The sequence below is a fragment of the Lepidochelys olivacea genome, assembly GCF_965140295.1.
Source record: "Lepidochelys olivacea isolate rLepOli2 genome assembly, chromosome: 16".
Classification (NCBI taxonomy): Eukaryota; Metazoa; Chordata; order Testudines; family Cheloniidae; genus Lepidochelys; species Lepidochelys olivacea.
This window is the reverse complement of record NC_140426.1, coordinates 18,473,486-18,496,731: the sequence shown is the minus strand read 5'-3', so window position 1 is coordinate 18,496,731 and position 23,246 is coordinate 18,473,486. Positions and strand designations below refer to the sequence as shown.

The 23,246-nt window shown below is 38.5% G+C and overlaps 1 protein-coding gene across 4 annotated transcripts in view; it reads left to right on the top strand.

The window, feature by feature from the left end:
- Nucleotides 1-23,246, top strand: part of AK8 (adenylate kinase 8) — a 109,399-nt gene that overhangs the window by 33,883 nt on the left and 52,270 nt on the right. For 2 of the 4 annotated variants that reach the window (XM_084650412.1, XM_084650411.1), the window contains exons 6-10: nt 3,973-4,054; nt 5,434-5,505; nt 6,589-6,789; nt 10,184-10,315; nt 14,136-14,225. In XM_084650412.1, coding sequence (XP_084506538.1) covers nt 3,973-4,054; nt 5,434-5,505; nt 6,589-6,789; nt 10,184-10,315; nt 14,136-14,225 — 577 coding nt within the window. The remainder of the gene's footprint in view (nt 1-3,972; nt 4,055-5,433; nt 5,506-6,588; nt 6,790-10,183; nt 10,316-14,135; nt 14,226-23,246) is intronic. The other 2 variants (XM_084650413.1, XM_084650414.1) reach the window with 2 other exon arrangements.

The following is a 23,246-nucleotide window of genomic DNA, read 5'->3' as shown; positions in this document are numbered from 1 at the left end:
CACTGGGGGTATGGAGAGGGAATGCATCAGAATATCAATAAACCTGCTCTGAACAAAGCTCCAACTCTGTGGTAGAATAGACATTTCACTGAAGTGTCAAGTAGATGGATAATATATTCTAATTAGGGACTATTGGTACCTCAGAATTCAGAGACCTTGGAAATAAGATCCAAAAAGCTAACTATTTATATAGGGTTTATTTATTATGTATTTGTTTAGTGACTTAAAATATATTTGTTACACGCAGCTATTCACTGAGCTATGATTTCTTACTTAAACTTTTAGCCATTAAATTGTATGCGATCTGCTTTAAGGGACTTTGGCATTTGTATAATTGTATGTGAATCTTATGAAGTGTGTTGCATCTTGTTAAAAAGATCATCCTCTATCTTTTGTTCATTGCCAAGTATTTGCTTTTGAGCTGTAATGCTTCTAAACTGCCCTGGCACCAGAAAGCTTGTAATATATTGTTTAGTTTGGATTCCAAAGAATATTAAACTAGGAATGGAGATAGTGGGTCAGGTCCTCAACTGGTGTAAATTGGCATATTGATGTCGGAGGTGTTATACTCATTTACACCATCTTAGGATCTGGCCCACTGTGGGTACAGGACTCAGTTTCACATGTATGACTGAACAGATCACATTTACAATGCCTAGGATCCTAACATACTGCTAAAACACCGTGGAACCTATTTCTGTTTTCTCTCCTCGGTAACTCTCAAGGGAAAAACTGATTTTTTAGCACCTGTGTGACCTTATTCAGTGGTTCATCCTAATTTGATAAAGCAAACACTGGGAGTGGCAAAATATGGCTTGCAGTTACTGGAGTCTTTTTTTATTGTCCTCAGATAACTGCAGGATGGCATATGAGTGAAATCGGACTAATTAGGGAATTTTAAGTAGTCTACTCTATTTTCTTGTGTAATTAGAATGCCCGGATTTCCTCCTACAAAAGTCACTGAGGTATGTTTAGCTGAAATAATTCTAAAATCTTTGTACCCCATAGTGATAGAGCTTCAGATTTATGTGGGAGATGACGATGATTGCTAGCTAATGCAATACAGTATTAAAATGTCTTTTTTCATACAAAGATATGTTCTTTCAGCTTCCTTACCACCTCAGAAAGTTATTGGGAGTACAGTGACAAGCACTTGTTCAGCTAAACAACTAACAGAGAGAAATTTAGACAAAGTTTAGCAGATTTAGACTCAGGAGACATAAGAGAGGTAGATTTCAGATACTGCATCACATAGAAATTGAGTAATGCTGCAGCACTCCTGTGGTATTTCATAGATCTGTAAATGCTTCTTTTTTAAAGACGTTCAGTCCAACACTTATCTGGCTATAACAAGGACTTAAGGGAGCAAAAGGATTTTCTTTCTTTTGCTCTGTTGCTTCATTAGCTATGGGAAGTAGGTTTCCATTACTATGAGTTTTCCTGTATAATTTAAGAAAATAATGAAAGAGTGCATATTTTCTTCAGTGCTCATTGCTCTTTAGATTTGTTTAGTTTCTCTTTTTTTTAATCCATGGTGTGGCTTGGTATTCCTTTGAATATTTCAAAATTGTAGTGGTGGGTTTGTGCTGTTTGAGGGTATTTTTGCCTTTTGTTTTGTTTTTTCAAGAAAGAAGACATTTGTTTGTATCCTTTTAGGTTTTTTAGATTGAAACTTTAAAAATAAATCACGAGTAGAATATGTAAGTGTCCATTTTACTGTGATGATGTTATTAGTGCATGTCATTTTCCAACATATTCAACACTGCAAATGGTCAGTTTCTTTTCTCCCAAACATCCACAGTAGAACAAATCTTATGCTCTAGGTCATTGAGATGCTTTTCTCCCTGCTGGATGAAATTCATTTTTGGTACTGAGTACAAGGTCCCATTTTGAGGCAAAACTTTGTGTGCAGGCAAAGGGGCATCACATCTGTATTGTGGAGGGGTGGACTACCCTCTGCAGAAAGCTGGAGTAACCACTTTAGAGGGACTGCATTGCAACGCCCTGGTCTGCCTGCAGATTGGGATGTGTAAATGTTATATTTCCTTAATGCCTGCTTAATGGTTCACATCAAATCTGATTTCTTGGGCTTTGGGCGGATGTGGGTGTGAATTCTACCTTAAATAAAGGAGAAAGGATGATATTGCAGCTAAAGCACAGGACAAGAAGTGAAGAGATCTGGTTCCTGTTACCTCCTCTGATTCCCTGTCTGAACTTGAGCAAGTCACTTCACTGCTCTGTTCCTCAGTTTTCCTGTCTGATAAATGGGGATAATAATTTGACCTGTCTGATTTCACTGCCCAAGCTGAGTGCTAATAGTTCAAGTGGTGAAAAGTACATTTGATTTAAGAAATTATTTCAGTTGTAATAAATTGAGATGATGGTGTTAACATGTGAAATTATTTTTTAACATCTGCTGCTAATTTTTGGTGGTGTCTCTTTAAGTTTAATTTATATTATTTATAATACTATGTGAACTTAATGAATCATACAATGAGTGAGGAGGAAGATGGTATATAATCTTCAATAGGAATTGGAAGTGCAGTCAACTGAAAGATGGCTTTATTTGCAGTTTCTCATGTACCAAAATCTTCCATAAATGTAATATTTTTTTAAACTATCCAAAATTAGGAAAAAAGTTAATCACATAAATGATCTAAAATATGGCAAAATAGAAATAAATCTGGATAAATTCATTTGCATTTAGCCAGTCCCCAGCTCACTGCACCCTAACTTTATGTATCCTATAGAAATGTTAAGAGATCAGCTTTCTAGAAAAAAGATGAACCACAAGGCAATAAGAACTAGGCATTTAGAGCCAGACCTTGGCCCATGCTATGACCCCATTGTACAACTCTGCTGGCATAAAGGGGCCGTAAAGCTGCCCTAAAATGACATCTGAAGATTCCCCCCAGCAAAGAGGAATTCCAGACTGGTTTACAGCTAGTCTGTTCTAACATCTAAAATCCACCCCCACCCCCATATAGGGTTATGTCGGGGCAGTGCGCTTGGAAAGAACATGGTATACCCCAAATATCCCCACCTGGCATTTACACCATAAACTAGAGCAGTGCTGAGGCTGCTCTGACACATGCAGAGTATGAACTGGCCCCCAGTTGCCTCTCCACCTTCTCATGTCCTGTGTTGAGCATATCTCAGTCAGATCCAAAGATCCAGGCTTTATCCAGATAAATATTCAAGAGGTAATAACTTGATGTAACTAGCAATATTACCAAGGGCTCAATCCTGGGGGAGGTGTGTGTGTGTGTGCTATGTCCTTAAATCCCATTGATTTGAATGGACTGAGAATCAAGTGCTCTTGACGCCTTACAGAATTGGGTCTCCAGTGATCTGTAGATGTAATTAAATCTTCTTGACACTCAAAAATCTCAAAAGTGCCCAGTACTGAAACTATCAAGCTTTCAAAACATCAAACTTATAACTACCTCCACTCACTGGAAGTGATTATGATATTCCATAGATGAGCTCAGTGTTGGAAGAGTCTTCATCAGTCATTCATTTAAGAGGTTTGTATGGATTGTACTAAACAATTTCTTGGATGAGTACTCTGAATATGTTCATTATCCAAATCCTCCCCTTGTTTTAGGGTCAGTATAAGATTATGATCCTAAATCTCTTCTAAAAATATTTCATAGGTTGAACTTGTCCACTAGGAAAGAATGAAATGAGGTTACAATTGTTTTTGTCTGAGCAGGTGAGATAACTCTGTGTTTCAGAGAGGTAGAAGGAGATTCAAATGTTAACTGATATTTTAGTCTGGGAAATGGGTACATTTTCCGGAAACATTTGGGAAGCCCTGGTCTAAATGCATGACTTATTCCTGATTTACACTGATGTGAGATCAGAATCAGATAGTCTGTGTTCAACAAATGGGATTTTTAGTCATAGGATTTAATTGTTAAGATTCCCTCTGTTTAGATCAATAATTCTTTCATGTTTTTTGTGCAATAGGGTTGGATTTTGGAAGGTTTTCCTGAAAACCGGGACCAAGCATGGATGCTGCAGTTAGCTGGCATCACTCCGAGACATGTTGGTAAGAAATACAAGATTGTTTTGTGTGCCAGAGGCGAAAGCCACTACTGACCTAAACAAAAACACCTTAAAACGTTAAAACCAGTATTTCTTAAATGCGTATAACATGCCCAAGAGATCAGAGCAAACCAGAAACAGTCACTGGACTGGAGAAAATGGCTAAATGCCCCCCCCCGAAACTTTGGGGCAGTCTGTTGAATTATTTACCCCACCTTACCTAGATGAACCTTTGTCTTCTTACCACTTCGGAGCCCACTACCTCCCTCTAGTCCAGAAAATTCAAGCCTCTTCTGGCAAGTGACTGCAAACAGCTGTGCCTCTCTGCCTCTCCATTGAGTCTAAACCTCCTCCGACCTCAGGACCCAAATCTCAAGGATTCTGCTTTAATTGATCCCTGGGAGCAAAAAGGATCTAAAAGAGCCCCCAAGCCATTCCCTCTGTATGATAGAATAATAAATACAATTTACTGAATACACACAAAATGAAATGGAAACACCCAGGTCTTAAGCCTGACCTTTCATGCCACAGGTGGAATCTTGGGCAAGTCAAAGCAAAGATAATTCTATAGTGGCAGGGCCTTGAAGGACAAGACCCTAGCACCTGCCCTGCCCACCTTCGGACTGTCTGCATTTCCAAGTCATTATTAAATAGGGCCCTATCCAAAATACATGAGAAAAATGAAAATTGGGGTGAGGGTGGGGCTGGTGAATATGATTTAAAATCTGCACAGCTCAAGTGTGAGTAATAAACCAGCCCCAGTTGTAGTCAGCAGAGACAGGATAATTTGCTACTTTGGATTTGATTTGTACACAATTCCGCTGTTAGTAAAGGAATTCAGAATCACTGTGATAGTGTTTAGAAAAATATGTATATTGGATAGTACTTGTATGTAGTACATGTGTTTAAATGGTCATTTCTGAAGGTAGCTAACAGTATTGAAGGTCAAATTCTTTCCTCAATTTTATCGGTATAATCAAGAACAAAATAGCACCCTTAATTAGAATATAAATGAAGAAGAACCTTGCAAGATCGAATGCACATGCCTAAATTAGTTGAATTTAGTAAGTGAATGACCATTAAAGAAGCAAGATTATTGCATCACAGAATGTACTAAATTGAACTATGTATTTATCACAATATATTTCTTCCTAAAAGTGCCACCTGACTGATAGTTTTGGCCAAAATTTTCCCCCAAAATCAAATGTTCATAGGTAAAATACAGGCAAATAAGGAAAAATGCTACAAATGGGGAAGATGGCTAAATGTAGATGAACTGCATCAATCCATCCTTACTTGCAGAGCACACTTGGAAGCATCTCCAAGAAATGAAATCAGTAACTAACTGAAAATGCATTTCTATTCTGTTTCTTCTATGCTTAGTCGTGCTGTATGCTCCAGATACTGTGCTTATTGAGAGGAACCTTGGGAAAAGGATTGATCCATCCACAAAAGGTGTAGTATGCTTTTGTTACTGATCCCATCAGGAGAACATTTTTGTGTCAACCCAAGAGACACTGAAGTGTTGATGCTTTTAAAGTTGATTTTTACTGCTGTCCCTTTACGATGTGAGTAGGCAATGTAATTCTGAATCAGATGTTGTTTTAAATTCAACTTATATCATTTTCTGCACCAATTTAGTGGGGAAAGTATTTGTAAAGACCTGTTTTGCGGCAAGCAGCACTGCTGTATTACAGCACAGGTCACCCTAATGTGTAGTTACACCATAAGAATTTTACTGTTTACTATGGCATCTTTGATAGACCTTGAATGTCTGCCTCTCCATAAAAGGCAGTAACACCTTTGGATAACCTCCACTGTGTGTGATGCCAAGTGGGAGAGCCAACAGGAAATGGCAATGTTGCAGGTGGCACGCTTTGGATGTTCCACAGGAATCCATGTCAGTTGTTTCAGGAGTAGCACTGGGAGGACATGCTGAATTAAAGAGATGGCTTTTATTTGCTTTTCTACAAAGGCCTTGGTTAAAGTTCAGGGTAGGAGCCAGGAAATCTAAGTCCGGTTCCCAGCTCTGCCACAGATTTCTCGTGTAACCGTGGGCAACCATTCTGCACCTCCATCTCCCCATTTGGAAAACAGGGATAATATCCTACCTTACAGCTGTGCTATAAGAATCAATATTTTAATGCTTAAAAAGTGTTTATTGATCATTAGGTGGAAGGTGCTAGGGAAGTGCAAAGTATTATTCGTATTCTTAATTAAAGGCTTGATGTTACCAGATATGCATAGATCTGTTCTGGAGATCCCAGTGTGTAGTGGTAGCGGGCACTAAGGGACATAAACATACCTACCCCGCACTGTCACATGGCTGGCTAGTTCTCTCTGCCACTATCTGTCTTCTTTGTGGAGCTATGCAGTAGTAGTTAGGAAGGAATCACTGTGCTTCCCCTCTCCTTATGCCCCAACCTAAGGTCTTAGTACAATCTAGACCTTGATTATGATGAGGAACCTTTTTGCAAACTGAACAAGTTCTATCAAATTCTTTTTCGTAATGGGTCCTAATTACTGTTTAACTTCTAGAGGTGTACCATACCACCTTTGACTGGCCAAGCGACCCTCTGGTGCAACAGCGTTTGGTGGAGGCAGAAGGCATATCTGAACAGGAGACTGCAAAGCACCTGCTGGAATATCATAGAAACTTTCCCAGAGTTTTCCATATCTATCAGCAAATATTAAAATTGATCAATGCCGACCAACCTTGTGCAGACGTATTCTCCCAGGGTAAATATCGATTATGTACAATTAGAAGGAAATTTGATAGCTGACAAATTCTCATCTGAAAGATTTCAGAGAGGTAGCCGTGTTAGTCTGTATCAGCAAAAACAACAAGGAGTCCTTTTGGCATCTTGGAGACTAACAAATTTATTTGGGCATAAGCTTTCATGGGCTTTAGCCAGTGGGTTTTATAATAAATTTGTTAGTCTCTAAGGTGCCACAAGGACTCCTTGTTGTTTTTTCATCTGAAAGAGTGATTCCCAAACTTTAGATAGGTTTCAGAGTAGCAGCCGTGTTAGTCTGTATCCCTAAAAAGAAAAGGAGGACTTGTGGCACCTTAGAGACTAACAAATTTATAGAGCATAAGCTTTCGTGAGCTAAAGCTCACTTCATCGGTGTAGCTCACGAAAGCTTATGTTCTAATAAATTTGTTAGTCTCTAAGGTGCCACAAGTCCTCCCGAACTTTAGAGACAAGTGTGCCAAGTTATAGGACTAAGATCTCACCTGTATCAGTCAGTGTTGATTTGCCTCTAATTTGATTGTGTTCCCTGTAACTTGCTGAGCTTGGGCTGTTCCAGACAGCTTCTTTGCTGGTTAGAACAGGCACGGTTGAATGGGAGGTCGTCTTGGTTCTGTAACCCTTACTCAGAACGAATAGCAATTCCTCATAAGAGCAGTCCCATTGGGGATGGAATGTGAGTAAGGGTTACAGAATCATTTCCTAAGTGATGGGGAAGCCTAGAGCTGCAGTTATAAAAGCCTGCAGTATCCATATTGGTATGCATACTGGAACCACTGCTAGTCTCTTGTACAGGTACTACCTGCACAAGTCTATTAACAAGTAGTGGTCGTTCAAGGCAGGTTGTATTTCATTATATAAAAGTTGCCTGCACTGAAAGGTTTGCTATGTGGTAATGCTTTGTTTGCTTTTGTTCAACTTTACTTTGATGCATTCTGATATTGCATGTCGATTCTTCATGAAAAAATGAGGAAACTGTCGGGAAGACCAAGTGATAATGTACTTTGTATCTGTCAGCCTGTTGATGGTCTATTATAGCCCTGTAATTTTGCATCTCAAAAAGGTCTTTTTTTAATGACAAGTGCTGCACTTTTAAGATAAACAACTAGGAAGTTTATATTCGGAATTTACACATTAATTACCTCTAAATTACTTAATTAAATTTAAAAGTTCATATCATAATTCATAAATAATTCATGCATTGAATTGTAAATAAAAATTTGAGTGCCTGAATATTAATTATTATTAATTAATAATGTAGTGAGATAAATTGAAAACTGGAATGAAAAAAAATCCTCTCTAGATCTTTTTCTGCAGTGCATCAAGCAGCCAGATATTTTTTAAAGGAATAATTAGATGTGGAGACTGTCTGGGGGATCATTACTCCTAATTAACTTGGTTATTTACTGCAAATTAAGCATCATTTGTAAGCAGGATGGTTTGCCAATAATGTTTGTGCTTTTGGATACCCTGGTTGTGGAAAGTGCTTAGAATAAATAGAGCCCTCCTTGGTTAGCTGACATTTGTTTTTGGATAAATTATGTGATAGACAGATTATGATTTTCAAGATTTGTATGTTTAATTTGTATGTTTAATGACAGATGTGGGTGAGAAAGGGAGTCAAGAAATTGCAACTTCATTACATTTTTAGGAACTGAGGGTCTGGTTCTGATCCCACACCAATTAGACACCAGTGCAACTCCAATGACTTAATTGGAATTGCTTCTGATTTATTCTGGTGTGAGATCAGACTCACATCCAATATATTCAGTGATCTCAGCTGTACAGCATTCACCATGGTTTGGGAGCAAGGAATGTATCCCATGCACTATGATTCAGTATGATTCAAGTGCTCCTTAGCAACTACTCCCAGTTCAGGAGCTAGAAATGTCAGAACTGGAATGTGCTATTCTGACTTTTTTCTACAGTAGGAGGTACAAGGATCTGGAAATCAGACACAAAGGGGGATCATTAAACAAGTATACGTTAGTGTCTCAAAAACACGTAAAATGCTAGATTAAAGCACCAATCCCTTAAAGTGCCAAATGCAGTGAAGGAGAACTTGTTTAAAATATGGGATTACTCTTAAAGGGAAAATCAGTGTCTAAGATTTGGATTCTTGTACCCATTTTATTAGACTATTATAGTGTGTATCACAGAGAGTCATAGAATCTATTTGAATTTAAGGTTGTCTGGACTGAAATAGTCATTCAGACATTCAGTTGTGTCTTCCATAGTCCATACACTATTGTGTAACATGGGAAATTTAGAGTCTTGCTTAAATGTTTCTATTTCTCTTTAGAGAGACAAGGTAGGACAGGTAATATCTTACCTCTCTTATATCCTGGGACCAACACGGCTACAACAACATTGTATATCTACTTCGTCTTGTTCATCAAGGGCCTGATCCTGAAAGGAGTATGGGAGTTGAGGGTCTCAACGCATTGGCAGACTGTGTTCCAAATATTCTGATGATAAAATATCTTCATTATCAAGCTAAACCTTACTGTACCTTCTTTCAGACCTATCTTATCAACTTTTCTTCTAGGACTGCAGCAAAGTTGGGATCACTGTAATGCAACAATTTGAATTATTCTTTACAAGGTCTATGGTCTTTTCAGAGTTCCCAGGAGATGGGCCCCTAGACTGATATAAAATTAATAGTTTCCTACCCAATACAAAGCAAGATCAGCAAAAATTAAGCTGTGTCCAACAGGGAGAGTGGAGCTGGGCTGAGAACATCAAGTTGTCTTTACCCTTCATGCAAAAATTATGTGCACAAGAATAAAATCACATGTAATTATATGGCATCAATGCTATATTGTGTCATGACTTACTAGTCCCACAAAAATTTAAAACATACTAAATAGGGGGGCATTAATCACATATGAAGCTGGGGAAGTGTCATGACAAATTGATATCCTGCCTCTTTCATAATTACCATATCTATTTGTTTAGAAACTACCGTAACTATTAAATGTAATGATATCCCCCTGCAGCTTGCATGGTAAGTGTAGCTAAAAAGCAAAGCTGGTTTCTGTTAAAAATTGCATGGTAAAAGTGCAGTTAGTAATTGAATCTCTCCTTTAAAGTGCTTTGAGATCCACTGATGAAAGGCACAATATAAGTGCTAAGTATAATTTAGCTATACTAGGATTCCTAAAATGCCTGTCACCATAGTATGGTAAGTTACAGATAGAATATGTCAGGTATGTTGGAGCCCTGATCTCAATTCATGTAATACAAATAAATGATGATAATGTCATAGTTATAAATAAAGAAATTCATCAATTATTGTTTCTGTTAAGAAAGCAAAAGTAAATGGATTTTAACTCTTTTTATAGGCTTCTAACTTTCTTATCCTTCTGTTATCTTTCTAGCTCTGACCTATGTCCAAACCTGGTGCCGATCAGCTGCCCCCTTTACACCACGGATTCTCTTTTGTGGACCCCCAGGCAGTGGGAAGAGCCTGCAGGCAGCACTAATAGCTCAGAAATACAGCATTGTCAACAGTAAGTTCTCAGTAAATATGCACTTTGCTCCATTCCCTCTTTCTCTCCTTTTGATCATTTATCTTTTGCTGTCTTTCTTTCTTACTCGCTCGTAAAATTTCCCTGTTAGTCCATCACTGTGGATGTCAAACTTTTTGCGGGGGGGGCTGGAAAATCTTGCAATAAAAAAATATTAACCAATAAAAACATATATCCTGTGCCAAACTAGCTCCAACATTTTTTTTAGTCATCATTTTTTATACCCTTTAGATCAGTAGTTTTTCATGTGTTATACACCAGAGGTACTCCTGTGAATAGTCTGTAGTGCTCTGAATTCTCCATCGCATCAGTGGGTCTTGCATAATGACTTTGCACTTTCAGATGTCTACTCAGTATTGGGAGGCTTTTAAAAGAAAAGTGGTTTTGAAATGGGAAGAAGACTCTTAGTGTCTTATTATGTGTAATAATGGTGTAATATTGTGTAATACTGGAAAAACTGCAGATATTTTGGAATTGTGATGTAAAATTGCATAGCTGATCAGCTCTTCTCCTTCAAGTAATATTTAAGCAGATTTCATTAGTGTGCTTTAAACTCCCAAAACCCTACAATAATAACCAGAAATAATAAGTTTTAGGGAAAAAAGACAGCAGTAGGCCTGATCCTGCCTCCTATATTGATGTGACGAGTCCTGTGGACTTAATTGAACTCTTGCTGAAGTCAACTGAAAGAATTCAATGAGAGCTGGATCAGGCCCTCAGCAAAGCAATCCTGTGAGATTACTCTTGTGAATAAGAACTGAATGATCTTACCTGTGTTATTACAGATCAGAAAATGTCATTAAAAATGTTGATGAAAACAAAAGAATACATTTGTCTACATTGCTGTGGAAAATTTGGCTTTTTGTCAAAAAACAAACCAAAATTTTAGACAGAAAACAAATAATTTTTAGATTTTGATTTTTTTGACAAAAACTCAAACTGTTCTGCAGAAGGTAGACACCTTTTGCAAAAAAAAAAAAAAATATTGTTGAAAAACCCTCTTTTCTGTCAAAACTGTTTCGACAGAAAATTTTTGACCAGCCCTACATTTACACTAGTCCTAGTCATGGCCCGATCCTGTAAGTGCTACGTGCTCAGAACCTGCAATGAGTTCAGTGTGAGTTCGCTGTATGGATTGCAAGAGAGGGCTCATCCGTTCCTTTAGCTCATTGCCATTAAAGGAAAACATTTTCAGTCCAGATCTTTAGCAGGTATAAATTGGTGTAGCTCCACTGAAGTCATGAAGCTATGTTGAAATTATGCCAGTTGGGGGATCTGGCCCCTGTATTTTTTTATTTTGAACAATTATCATTTTACTTAAATGCTTCTGAAAATACACTACAAATAATTAACAAACATTATCTAATAAAATTTAAAAAAGATAAGAAACCTTATTTTTAAATCTGTATAATAAAAAAATTAAATCTGTAGATAGAATTAGTAAAACCTTACTGTACCTTGAAGTATGTTAATTCCATTATGTTACATTGTACCTTTATTTTTAAAAATATTTTATTAATTTTAACAAAAGCTTTATTCTTTAATGCAGTAATGACTGTCATTTGACTAATCAAAAATAAAATTGGTTGGTTACACTTTCTCTTTAAATTCTTCATATTTTGTATATTTCTATACACTTTTCTGAACTTTATAAGAATAGACTAAAGTTTGATTTAATATTTTAATATTTCATCTAGATATACAATTTGCATTTTATTTTCCATAAAACAGGCCCATCATCATGTACTGAAAGACCATGCCATAGTGCGGGGGTCGGCAGCCTTTCAGAAGCGGTGTGCTGAGTCTTCATTTATTGACTCAAATTTAAGGTTTCACGTGCCAGTAATACATTTTAACATTTTTAGAAAGTCTCTTTCTATAAGTCTATAATATAGAACTAAACTATTGTTGTATGTAAAGTAAATAAGGTTTTTAAAAGGTTTAAGAAGCTTCATTTAAAATTAAATTAAAATGCAGATCTTATCAGTTTAGTGTGATCCTTGCCCTTGCTTTTCCTTGCTGAGTTTTCCAATATCTGGCATGTATTTGGATACTTTAAGCTGCACACAGGCTTCTGAGTGATCAGTTGTTAACCGGCTCCGAGAGGGACAGAGAACAGATTTCATGTGTGAAAATACCTGTTCAACACAGGTTTGTGGATCCAAATGCTGAAAGCATTGCAAACACAATTTTCTTCAAACAGTTAGATTTTACTGGCAGGGACGTCCAGCAGGTCAGAATAGAAGCCTCATGATCTCTCTCGGTAGCTTCAAGTGCACTCTGCAGATCTCCAATCTTTGATGCCTACAATTCTTAGCATTTTAACTGAATGAGCTGCATTTCGAAATCTTCAGCATCCATCCACTGAAATAAAATCGCTTTCGTTGAACTTTTCAGGTTTAGTCAAAAAAGAAAGCATTGGGTCAAATTGCTGGAAATCTTGAAATCTGTCAGAAAATTCCGATTCCAGTTCTTGCATGTAGATTCTAATCTCAAAGTCAAATGCAGTGTGCGGTTCCACATGGTGTGATAGTGATGTAAGCAGCAAATCAGGACTTAAAAATATCCCAGCACAGTGGCACTGGAACAATTTTTAAGGTGGGGGTGCTAAGCTGTGCTCTCTCTTTCCCCTGTCTGAATCCCTCACTGCCCCAGGCTAGGGCCAGTGGGCCACAGCTGGGGATGGCTGCAGAGCCCCGGCCCAGCAGCTGGGACCCCAGGCCAACAGCGGAGCCCCCCGAGTTGGGACCTGGGGCCAGCAGCAGGCTGAGCAGGGCCGGTGGATGGAACCCTGGCTGGCAGGGGCTGGCAGCCAGTACCCCAGGCCAGCTGCGGAGCCCCCAGGACTGGTGGCCAGGACCTGGGGCCAGCAGCTGGCTGAGCAGAGCCAGTGGACGGAACCCCAAGTGACATGGGGCCGACAGCCGGTACCCCGCCCAGCAGCGGAGCTGGCCAGGACCCAGGCAGTGTGAGTGCCACTGAAAATCAGTTCGTGTGCCGCCTTTGGCATGCGTGCCATAGGTTATCTACCCCTGCCATAGTGCATACAAAGGGATTGTTATCTAGTATTTAGCACAGATGATTGGGAGTCAGGAGTTTGTGTGACCTTATACAAGTCAGAACGTCTCCATGCCTTAGCTTACCCCTCTGTAAAATGAGGATAATACTTATCTAACTCGCTTAGGGGTAATGAGGCTTAATTAATTTGCTGGGATGAAATGTGCCATATAGGTACAAATATTGTTATTTAATATGCAGTGGCCTGATTTGGTATCTTAATTCTAAATTTCATGATGTTCTGCTTATTTGAACTTTGAACCATCATATTGCATTAATACAGTTTCATGAACATAATTCTTACATGATTGTTAAATGATCCAAGGGGCCACTTTCTTGAACTGCATATTATCCAGTACCTCTAGCAGAACTGTTCAGATGCTGTTCAGCAAGTGTAACTTTATTCAGTAATTATAAGTTTTATAAAAAGTGAAAACCCCACCAGCTATCCCTTGAGTTATTATTTTAGTAACGTATTTGATTAGTATCTTTCTCTCTGCGTCCGTTTTTAATATGTTCCTTGTCAAAAGTATTCTTTTTTATTCAGTATTCTCCCTTGCTCAATCTCTTTGCTTTTTGGTTTGCCTGGCCAAAAAAACCCAACCCCAAAATCCAAAAAATCCCACAACTTTTATTTTATTCAGTGACCTTTTTCCAATATGCAGCTTCTTGGGTTTTTTCTCTTTCTTGCTTGCTTCCTTTTTAAAATTTAACCTTGTGTCTTTTTGTTCCTCCTTCCTCTCAGTTTGCTGCGGGCAACTGCTAAAGGAAGCTGTTGCAGACAAGACAAAACTTGGAGAACTCATTAAGCCTTATTTTGACAGCAGATGGCCAGGTAGGGCATGTTGTTGTCTTACTGCATTGTAGTTACTAGTTCATGGGAGAAAATAATCTGTGGGAGAAATTCATACAGCCACTGGTGTAAATATGAAGTTACTTCATTGATGCAGTTTAGTTATTCCAGATTTACACTGGAGTTAACTGAGATCAGAATTTTCAGTTGGTAAATCTCTTCAGGGTAACTGAGACTGAATACCTATGTGAGTGGAGCCCAGACTCTTTACTTCCAGATCCCATATTTGAATTCTAATTGTTGTCCCTGAATTAAAATTAGGAATCTGGTGTTGTTTTTTTATCACTGGTAGTTTGTAAAACACAACAACCTTTTGATTTTCATTTGAAGCATGCTCTGATGGAGATTGTCTGTCTGGTTTGACGCAAGTATTTTAACTTAGGAGAAATGCTACTGCAAGATTTGTCCCATAGGATTTTTTGGTGAGGGGGCACCATAAGAATTTAACAGTTTTGCCTTTGGGAGGCTGACGAGTGATTATATTGAGAAAAATGGTAAAGATTGTAAGCTTCTCAGGTTAGCAGCCTAATCTTATTCGGACGTTAATTGCCTTGCACACTATATATATGGCCATAACGGTGCAAGTCAATTAACAGCCGAATACGGCTAGGCTGCTGCCCTGAGAAGCTTACAGTCTTTACCATTTATTCTTATAGATATGAAAAAGACCCCACAATTCCAAAGGGTAGGCTGTATATCAATGTGGTGAAGGAATGCTTGTATTTTGGCAAGTACAAGAGCCTAGACACTATAGGAACCTCCAGTCCTTTTTCTGGCACCATGCCAAATAGTTACCAGAGGAACAAGTATTACAGGGAAATAGTCTTGCTGAAGATGGAGAAATCTCAGTTAAGCTTTAGTATTAATGGAGTTTTGAGCAAACCCCCTCTGAGTGCAGGGAAATCTGCATTGTCTTTTTTTTTCGGAAAGGAAAGCCATTTGGTGAATTGGAAAGCCCAGCAAGTCCCCTCTTTCATACAATAGCTTAATTCTGAGATTGAATTACATAGATCCGAAACGTGAGCCTATAAAATTAACTGATGTTCCCCAGATACCATGTCAGGAGACAGAGTACTTTTTGAAGCATTTCAAAAAGGCCTCCGGCAGGCTGCAGTATCCTATCCTCTGTCAATTTGTCAAACCACATGATAATAATTTTTAACACTTAACTTCAGCTCCACTGAATGGGTCATGTTCATTGCTGGTGCAATAACTCCATCTGGTTCAAGATATGTAATACAGTGTGACAGTCACCATCTTGGCTGACATCAGGGATTGAACCAGGGACCTCCAGAACATGGAAGTATAAGCTTTTACAACTTGAGCCAAAGAGGGTAGGTTGTATTATTGGGGTCTGCAACAGACGCATCTCCTCCGTCGATCCAGCAGTGAGGGGGACACACAAAGGACACTGACCAAGTGGATTACAATAACTTTCACACGCCTCCTACCACCACCGCGTCGCCGCCCCTTTGTCTTGGAGCTGCCATTTTTAAGAGAAGGTTCTATATATTTCGAGCGTTAAGGTATTTTCAGTGCTAAACTTGGTGGTCATATAACTCAAGGGTAGGAGACCTATGTGGGTTATTAGTAAAAAAAAATCACAGAAAAAACATTTATGTATGGGACTCCTCATGTGTGAAGTTACTTGCATGCCTAAGTGGTTGCAGGATCAGGGTCCATGTATCTTTCACAGTTTATAATACTTTTAGACACTCTTATGCATATTCCATTTTCACTTTCTCCTCAGCCCACTAGACTGAAGAACAACTATTGTAAAGACATGCCTCTCTAAATTTCAATTATAGCTGTTTTCAGAGTAGCAGCCATGTTAGTCTAACAGTCTCTAAGGTGCCACAAGTACTCCTTTTCTTTTTGCGAATTATAACTGTGTTGGGAGCCTGGGTGAATTATATCCTTATAGGAAAGTCCTTTAAGAGCTTTACCATGAATGCTTCAAGTGTATTTTACAAACTTCTCCTTAATGATTAAGGTTTCTTTAACAAAGATGTTGGGAGCATTTCCAATATGTTAAAATAATTGGAAGGCTATTAATATCCTAGCCAGTCCAAAAAATACATCCTTCCTTAGTCCAAGTGAGCTGCTTTCACTTCAGCAAAATGAAATTGGAATTATAACTTCCCCAGAAAATTAGGAATTATTTCAAATTTATGTGAACGTATTTTTATTGTAACATGCAATAATGCAGCTGTCCAATTCTTATGTGAGCCATGACTATTCCTGTGCACTGTGCTAAAAATTTTTCCCATAGTTTTTGCTTATATATACACTGTTTGTTTGTTTTTGTTTGTGGTGGGACATACTACAGAATTAAGGACTGAATAGCAATAAATATTATATAGCAGTATCAGGAATAATAAGTTCTGTGATTTCACTAATCCTCCTCTCCAAGGGATAACAAAGAATGAATATACATTAGTAAACACTAACAAGAATTCATTAGTGCCCTCACAAAGGCCTTGAGAAAATGAAAGAGCATAGCATACTGAGGAGAGAAGATGGCAAAGAATTCCATTTAGAATGGTGCAAAAATGCAAGCAGGTTAAAACAGGAGAGAAACATAGATAATACTTGACCGAATTTGGTCTCGGGGTCACATGTCAACTGATTACTTAATTAGCCAGCAACTGGCAATATTTAAAATGTGAAAGGCAATTAATATTTGACTGACCTTTTCATGGCATCCCTAGCCCTCTGAGCCAACAAACCCCACAGGGTATAGACAAAGGGGCCCTATTCCTCCTTCCAAGCAATGACTCATAAATGACATCAGCCACTACGGGGGAACCAAACATAGCCCCTGTGAAACCTAACCCCCAAGTTATTATCTCTCAGAATCATAATAGTCTTAACATCATGTGACTTCTCTGAAACTCTCATATAAAGCCAAGTTTTAAGACTGGCCTGAACCCGGCAACTCTTTTTGTGGGCATAAGTAATTGCACAGTTAATGTCAGTTAGATACTGAAGTACCACATTGTGCCCATAAATGAGACATTTCAATGTCTGACATTAACTGTACCCACAATATTGTACTTTCAAATTATGGGCGTGAAACTGGAGGTCAGCTTTTAAAAATCTGACCCCAACACATAAACGCTGCAGCAATGTATGACAGTTTGGCATATGCCAATAAATTAACAACTAGCCCAGCCACAGAGCATAAAAACATAATGAAAATGCTTAAGGAAGCCAGTAACAAGCAGTAGTACTAAGATCTAAATGTAATAGTTTTATCACAGAGTCTAGAAGTGGAATAGCCCTGTTAAGGCATCATTTCTCCTCCTGCCTATTCAAGATTGTTCTACTATAGTACAATCCTTGAGTACTTTGTCCAATAGAGCTTCCACCACTTCCCTTGGGAAACTGTTTCATAGTCTGAACTTTACAAAGGCCGTAAGTAGCATTATCTGTATTTTGCAGATGGGGAACCGGAGATGTAGGGAGATGATGTGAATTGCCTAAGGTCACTCTGCAGTCCAGTGGCAAAGCTGGGCATAGTGCAAAGTCTGGAACTTGAAGTGTGCCCATAGCATCCACACTGGGGAGTTACTGTGCAGCACTTTAGTGCACACTGCTATTCACAGTCTGAACTGAGGGGCAGGGTAGACATGCCCTAGACAGTGCTGTGGGGCTGTTTATGTTATGGCAGCCTGTCCCTGGCTGCCTATGGACAGCAACACTGCACAGAATCTTCACAGTTGTAGGTGCTGTAGCTTCATCCCCAACACCCACCTCCAGACCCACCCTGGCAAACCCCTTTATGTCAGACCTTGCGAAAGTGTCCTCAGATGACAGCCTGTAGCTGTCTTCTTCACTTCCTGTGCCAGAGGAATTCTCTCACAGGCCTTTTTGAGCCCCTTTGCGTTGCTCCAGCCTTTTTACTGATGTAAAGGGGTCAGAGTGGGGGTGAGACACTCTATGCATCACGTGGTAAATTTGAGCCCTAAATCATATAGTTATGTGCTACCAGAAGGATCTTGATACTCTCCTTTCCAGCAATATAGTGGCGTTTATCTGGGTTCATACCAGTTCTTAAGTTCTGGTAGATAAGCACAGCTACTCTGTTAGCTTTTAAAGATTTAAAAACAATCACAATTATTCTTGGTATTGCCGGGGGATGTTTTCCCTGTGATTGTCCTTTACATAGATTACATGTACTACAAGAGGACCCCAATCTTATATTCAAACAATTCTATTATTCAAGCCACTAACAAACTCTGTACATTTCTATTCTGTGCATTTGCTTACAGTCACACTCTCCTGAAGTTCCAACTCCTTGCTTTATCAGCCTCATCCATGTTGTTCATGGTGATTGATTTGGCTTAATGAAGGCAGCATAAATGTCCTTGAGTCCATGAATTTTTAATTTCCCAGGACACTTATCCTACACTTTGTGCCCATTGGATAATTAAAAAATGTATTTTCACTCAAAAGTTCAGCATCCAAATTCTTTCTGTCTGTCATGTCCATAGAGTGATCCTTTGGATAACCAGTCTGAAATGCACTGACTATTCCTTAGGGGTTCTTTGATCTTGTGTTTTCACCAAGTGTTAAACATGAATTATTGCTAAATTTACTCTTGACTGTATGTGAAAAGTGACAGTATTAGAGTTTGATCCCAGTTTTCTGGAGCTAAATCCAGTGAGTCTAATTCTCCATTCCCGCTTTTAGTTAACAGTGTTACTGGATGTTAGTGGTATGGTAATGCTGACCATTCTCACTCTTTGCACGTTTTTTGCTTGCTCTGTGCATTGGCTCATGCCAGAAAGCCCATAGTCAACAACAACACAAGGCCCACATTAATCCAATCTATTTGATTCCCTCCAAAATATTATGGAGAGGCTGTTTTGCAGACCACCTCTCTCCTACATCCTTTTGGGACATAGTCAAGGAATCTACATGCATAGGGACCATTCATGTACACTCTTGACCTTTATGAACAGCTACCACCTACTCCCTAGATTATTATTAGTAATAGTAGGGCTAGATTGCACATGGAGCAGATCTCTGCCAGAGTACAGGTGCACAGTGATGCTGCTTTTGCAGCATATATGTTCACCATTTTTCAGATGCCTGTCAGAATATGATACCTTGGGAGGACATTAAAACTTCAAAAACGTGTATCAGATTTTTCAGTTGAAATCCTTCCTGTTCGGTATGTGAGGAGTGTGGTTTTATTAACAAAAATAAAAGCAATAACTTCCTGGGATGTGAGGTTATCACGAGAACACCAAGGTTAATCTTCACATGAGAAGGAATTCATGTGTCATTCTTTACCTTTCAAACATTTGCATGTGTTTATCAGAGAGATGGGATGGAAGAATCACTGCTAATTCATATACCTGTTTGGAATACTGCAATAAGCCGAGCCCAGAAAAAATTAAACAGAACCATGCAAAGCAAGCACCAAAATGTAAAAAACTAGATGCTTCTTTTCAGCTGGGAAAAGCACTGTTTGTTTGGATAATGGCTTTTCCACCAAAAGGGAAGATTGAGATAGTAAAGATAGCTGATTCGTGGAAGATCGAAAACATCCTACTATTTGCAGCCTTTTAGAGTCAAACACAAACAATCTGTGTTGCTTTTTTTTTCCCCTTACCTTTTCTATTTATAAAATAGTAATATCTGAAGCAGTCCCCAATAGCATTCTACATGTGGGGGTATAAAATATGGGATTCCCTAATTTCTGAAATTACTAATACAAAGTATTGCTATACAAATGTAGCTTTTTTTTTAAATCGGCATGATTTTAAAGGGGTGCTTTTGGTGCAGTCTGTGAAAGTTGGGGTCCCCTGGCAATGGTGATCACAGCCTCCCTGAAGCACTTCATTCCTTTTGACAGTAAATTAATATTCTCATCACTAAGTGTGAGCTAAAGATTTAACAATAGAACAGCTTTCTCTTTTGTTAAAAACTTGGAAAGAGCTTGAGAGTTGAAAGGAGAAGTAAATCTTGATATCTAAGGAGGTAAGCTTAGTGTTATTTCTTGTTTTTAACAGCGTTGTACTGGCGAGCTGCAAGCTGTCTGAACATTGGAGAGAGACCCTTTGGGAGCTCCATTGGTTTTCAGCAAGTCTTTGCATGCAGTGTGTTTGTACTAGCTGAAGACAGCGCATGGCTCTCTAAATAATTTACAAGTTGATTAATAGACTCACATGGGTATAATTAGAAGAGGGAGAGACAGCAGCTACAGTAACGGGTACAGTGCTTGGGGGAACTAGAGACTTTATTTTTTTTAAAGAAACTTTCTAGGGTGCTGGGCGTTTGAAGATAAGTTGGGAAGAGCTCAGTGCCTCTTCTCTTTTGAAGTGGAAATAGGACAGTTTGAATCCGTCGAGTTTAATTTTTCACAAGGTTTAGAGGCCCTGCAGTGCAACTCCCTTTTTATTATTGAAAAAAACTCTCCACTTTTCTTTCATTTTTCACATATGCACGCACATACACATACAGTCCAAACAGATTGATTTTCTATTTTATGAAAGTTCTATTTATACCCAGGCTGTACATTCATCTGGACCTTCTGTACGCCACATCTATATCACGAATAGACGGTATAAAGTTATAGAGATATTTATTAACACACCACACTTAAATTTATACATTTTTAAGAACCCTTCACCTCTGCTTGACAATGCTTTTGAAGTGGCTCCGTTTTTCAAGTCAAACTTTTGACTTTTCCACTGGGACTGCTACAAAGATTTCTTTATGGAAAATAGGTAGGAGCCTTTTTTTTCCACTAGTAGAAAATTGGTGGTCAGAAGAACAAAATAACATTTTAAAATATAGATATTTTCCTTTTTAAATGCTAATGTTTCAATAGAAAAGGAGAGGTTGTAGACTAGTGAGCTGTACATCAACATACGTGGGCTATATGTTGTCCCTCTGTTTGTCTGAGTTTTGGTGTTATTTTTTTCCTTATGTGTTTGAATTGTCACAGTGATGAGAAATTAGTGTCCCCTTTTTTTTTAATTTAATATCCTGGAATCTATTGGCTGTATTTCTGCTCAACACAGACCAGCTAAAATTGACAAATACTGTTACCAAATATTCAGATCAGAAATGGGCCATGGTGAGAATCACTCGGCAAAGAAATAAAAATCCCAAAGACCCATCCTGTTAAAATGAAGATCCCATCTTGGACCCCAGATCGGAGGAAATATATACTAGTGAGGGTATTTTCCAATGCAGATAGATGTGAGCATTAATTAGTTAATGGGCCTACTCTGATTAACATAAATGAAAGTTTTGCCATTGGCTTAAGTGAAAGTATGATCATGACCTCAGGTCCTGATCCTCAACCCTTATTTAAAATTATTACTTGTATTTTGGTAGTATCTATTAATGACCCTTACTTAGATGAGAAGTTCTATTCAAATTAATGGAATTATTCACATAAATAAGGGGTGCAGGATAGGACGCATGTTACAAGGTGATGTGTGTCCACAACTCCCATTGATATCAGTGGGCCCAATCTGCAGAGTGCTGAGTGCCCTAAATCTTGACTGATGTCAGTAGGAACTGAGGGTGCTCAGCACTTCATAGGGCGAAGCCCTGTGTTCATAAAGAGCTTTGAAGAGGCAAAGTGCTACGTGTTAATCATTTAAAATTTATTTGACTCCTTCTTGTTTACAAGAATTCTTGGGAAGCTGACAAATATCTTCTTTCCCTTCCCACTACTCTCCATCCTGCCCAGCTGACTAAACCAGTGGCTCATGAGCACTAGACTGCTAACTTGGTTTCTGTTTTGTTTTTGTTTTTAATAACAAATTTTATTTTCCCAGTGGGGTTAAGTAATCACATCAATTTATAAGATACCTATGAAGGGGAAAGCGTATCACATTTTGGCAGCCACCTTTTTTATTCTGTAAATACTAAAAATTAAATTCTGTGGGTATGTTTCATCCTTGTGGGTACGTTTCATTAGGAGCCATGTATATAGAATCAGGCCTTAATGCGAAACTGAAATGCTGCTTTTTTTTTTTTAAGAGGTTTAAAAAACATACTTAGCTCTTACATAACGCTGTATATTTTCAAAGCATTGTATTAACATGAACAAGCTGTTCTGTTCTCCAAGTGACAGGAAAAATGGCCTGGTGGGGTTCCAGATTTATTGCCTTAATGACCCCTTATCAAGCTTGTTCAGTTTAGAAGTCAAAGATATTTTTTGCAAGTGCTGGCCTAGGTGCTTTCCTTCCTGCACATCGGCAGCAGTAGGAAAGATTCTGCAGGCCAAATTCTTCCTTCAGTCACAAACCCTATGATCTTCAGTAAAAATGCACAGGTGTAAATGAGGGAAGAATCTGTGTCTTCGGTTGCACAATTCCAGTAATTCAACATGAGCTGACAGAGAATTCTATTTGCTGTCCTGTAGCCATATTGGCTCTGCAGTAGTAGTACAAATGTATTTTTGTCCCTAACATTAGCAGATAGAACTCTGAATACATGTGGAGAGCAGAGATGTAGAGTAAACTGATGCCATTTTTACAGAGTCACTTGTCAGATTAGACGCATCACTGTGAGGTAGGGAAGTAAGTAGTATCTCCATTTCGCAGATGGTGAAACCGAGGCAGAAAGCTTGAGTAACTCCCTTTAAAGCCACGTAGCAAGTCAGTGGCAGAACCTGGATTAGACCCGAGGAGCTCTGGTTCCCAGCTCACCATGGACTGGAAAAATTCAAATAATATTTTAGAAGAGAAACTAAGTAGCTTTTTATGTACCAGCCTTTGAGTTTGGACTTCTCTGTTTCTCCTGCTATAACTAAGGATATCACTAATAGCTACATCGGTATAGGGAGCTGTCTTTCTTAGTTCTTTAAGCGTGAAGAATATCATAACGTGTAATGGGGCAAACAAAGACTCCCAAAACTCACGCTTTGCAGCTGAGAAAAAGAATGGTCAACTCCTTTCATTTAAAAATATGTCTTGTAATTTTTAATTCTACACATGTTGTATTAATGATTTAAGTTCTTAAATGTCTTTT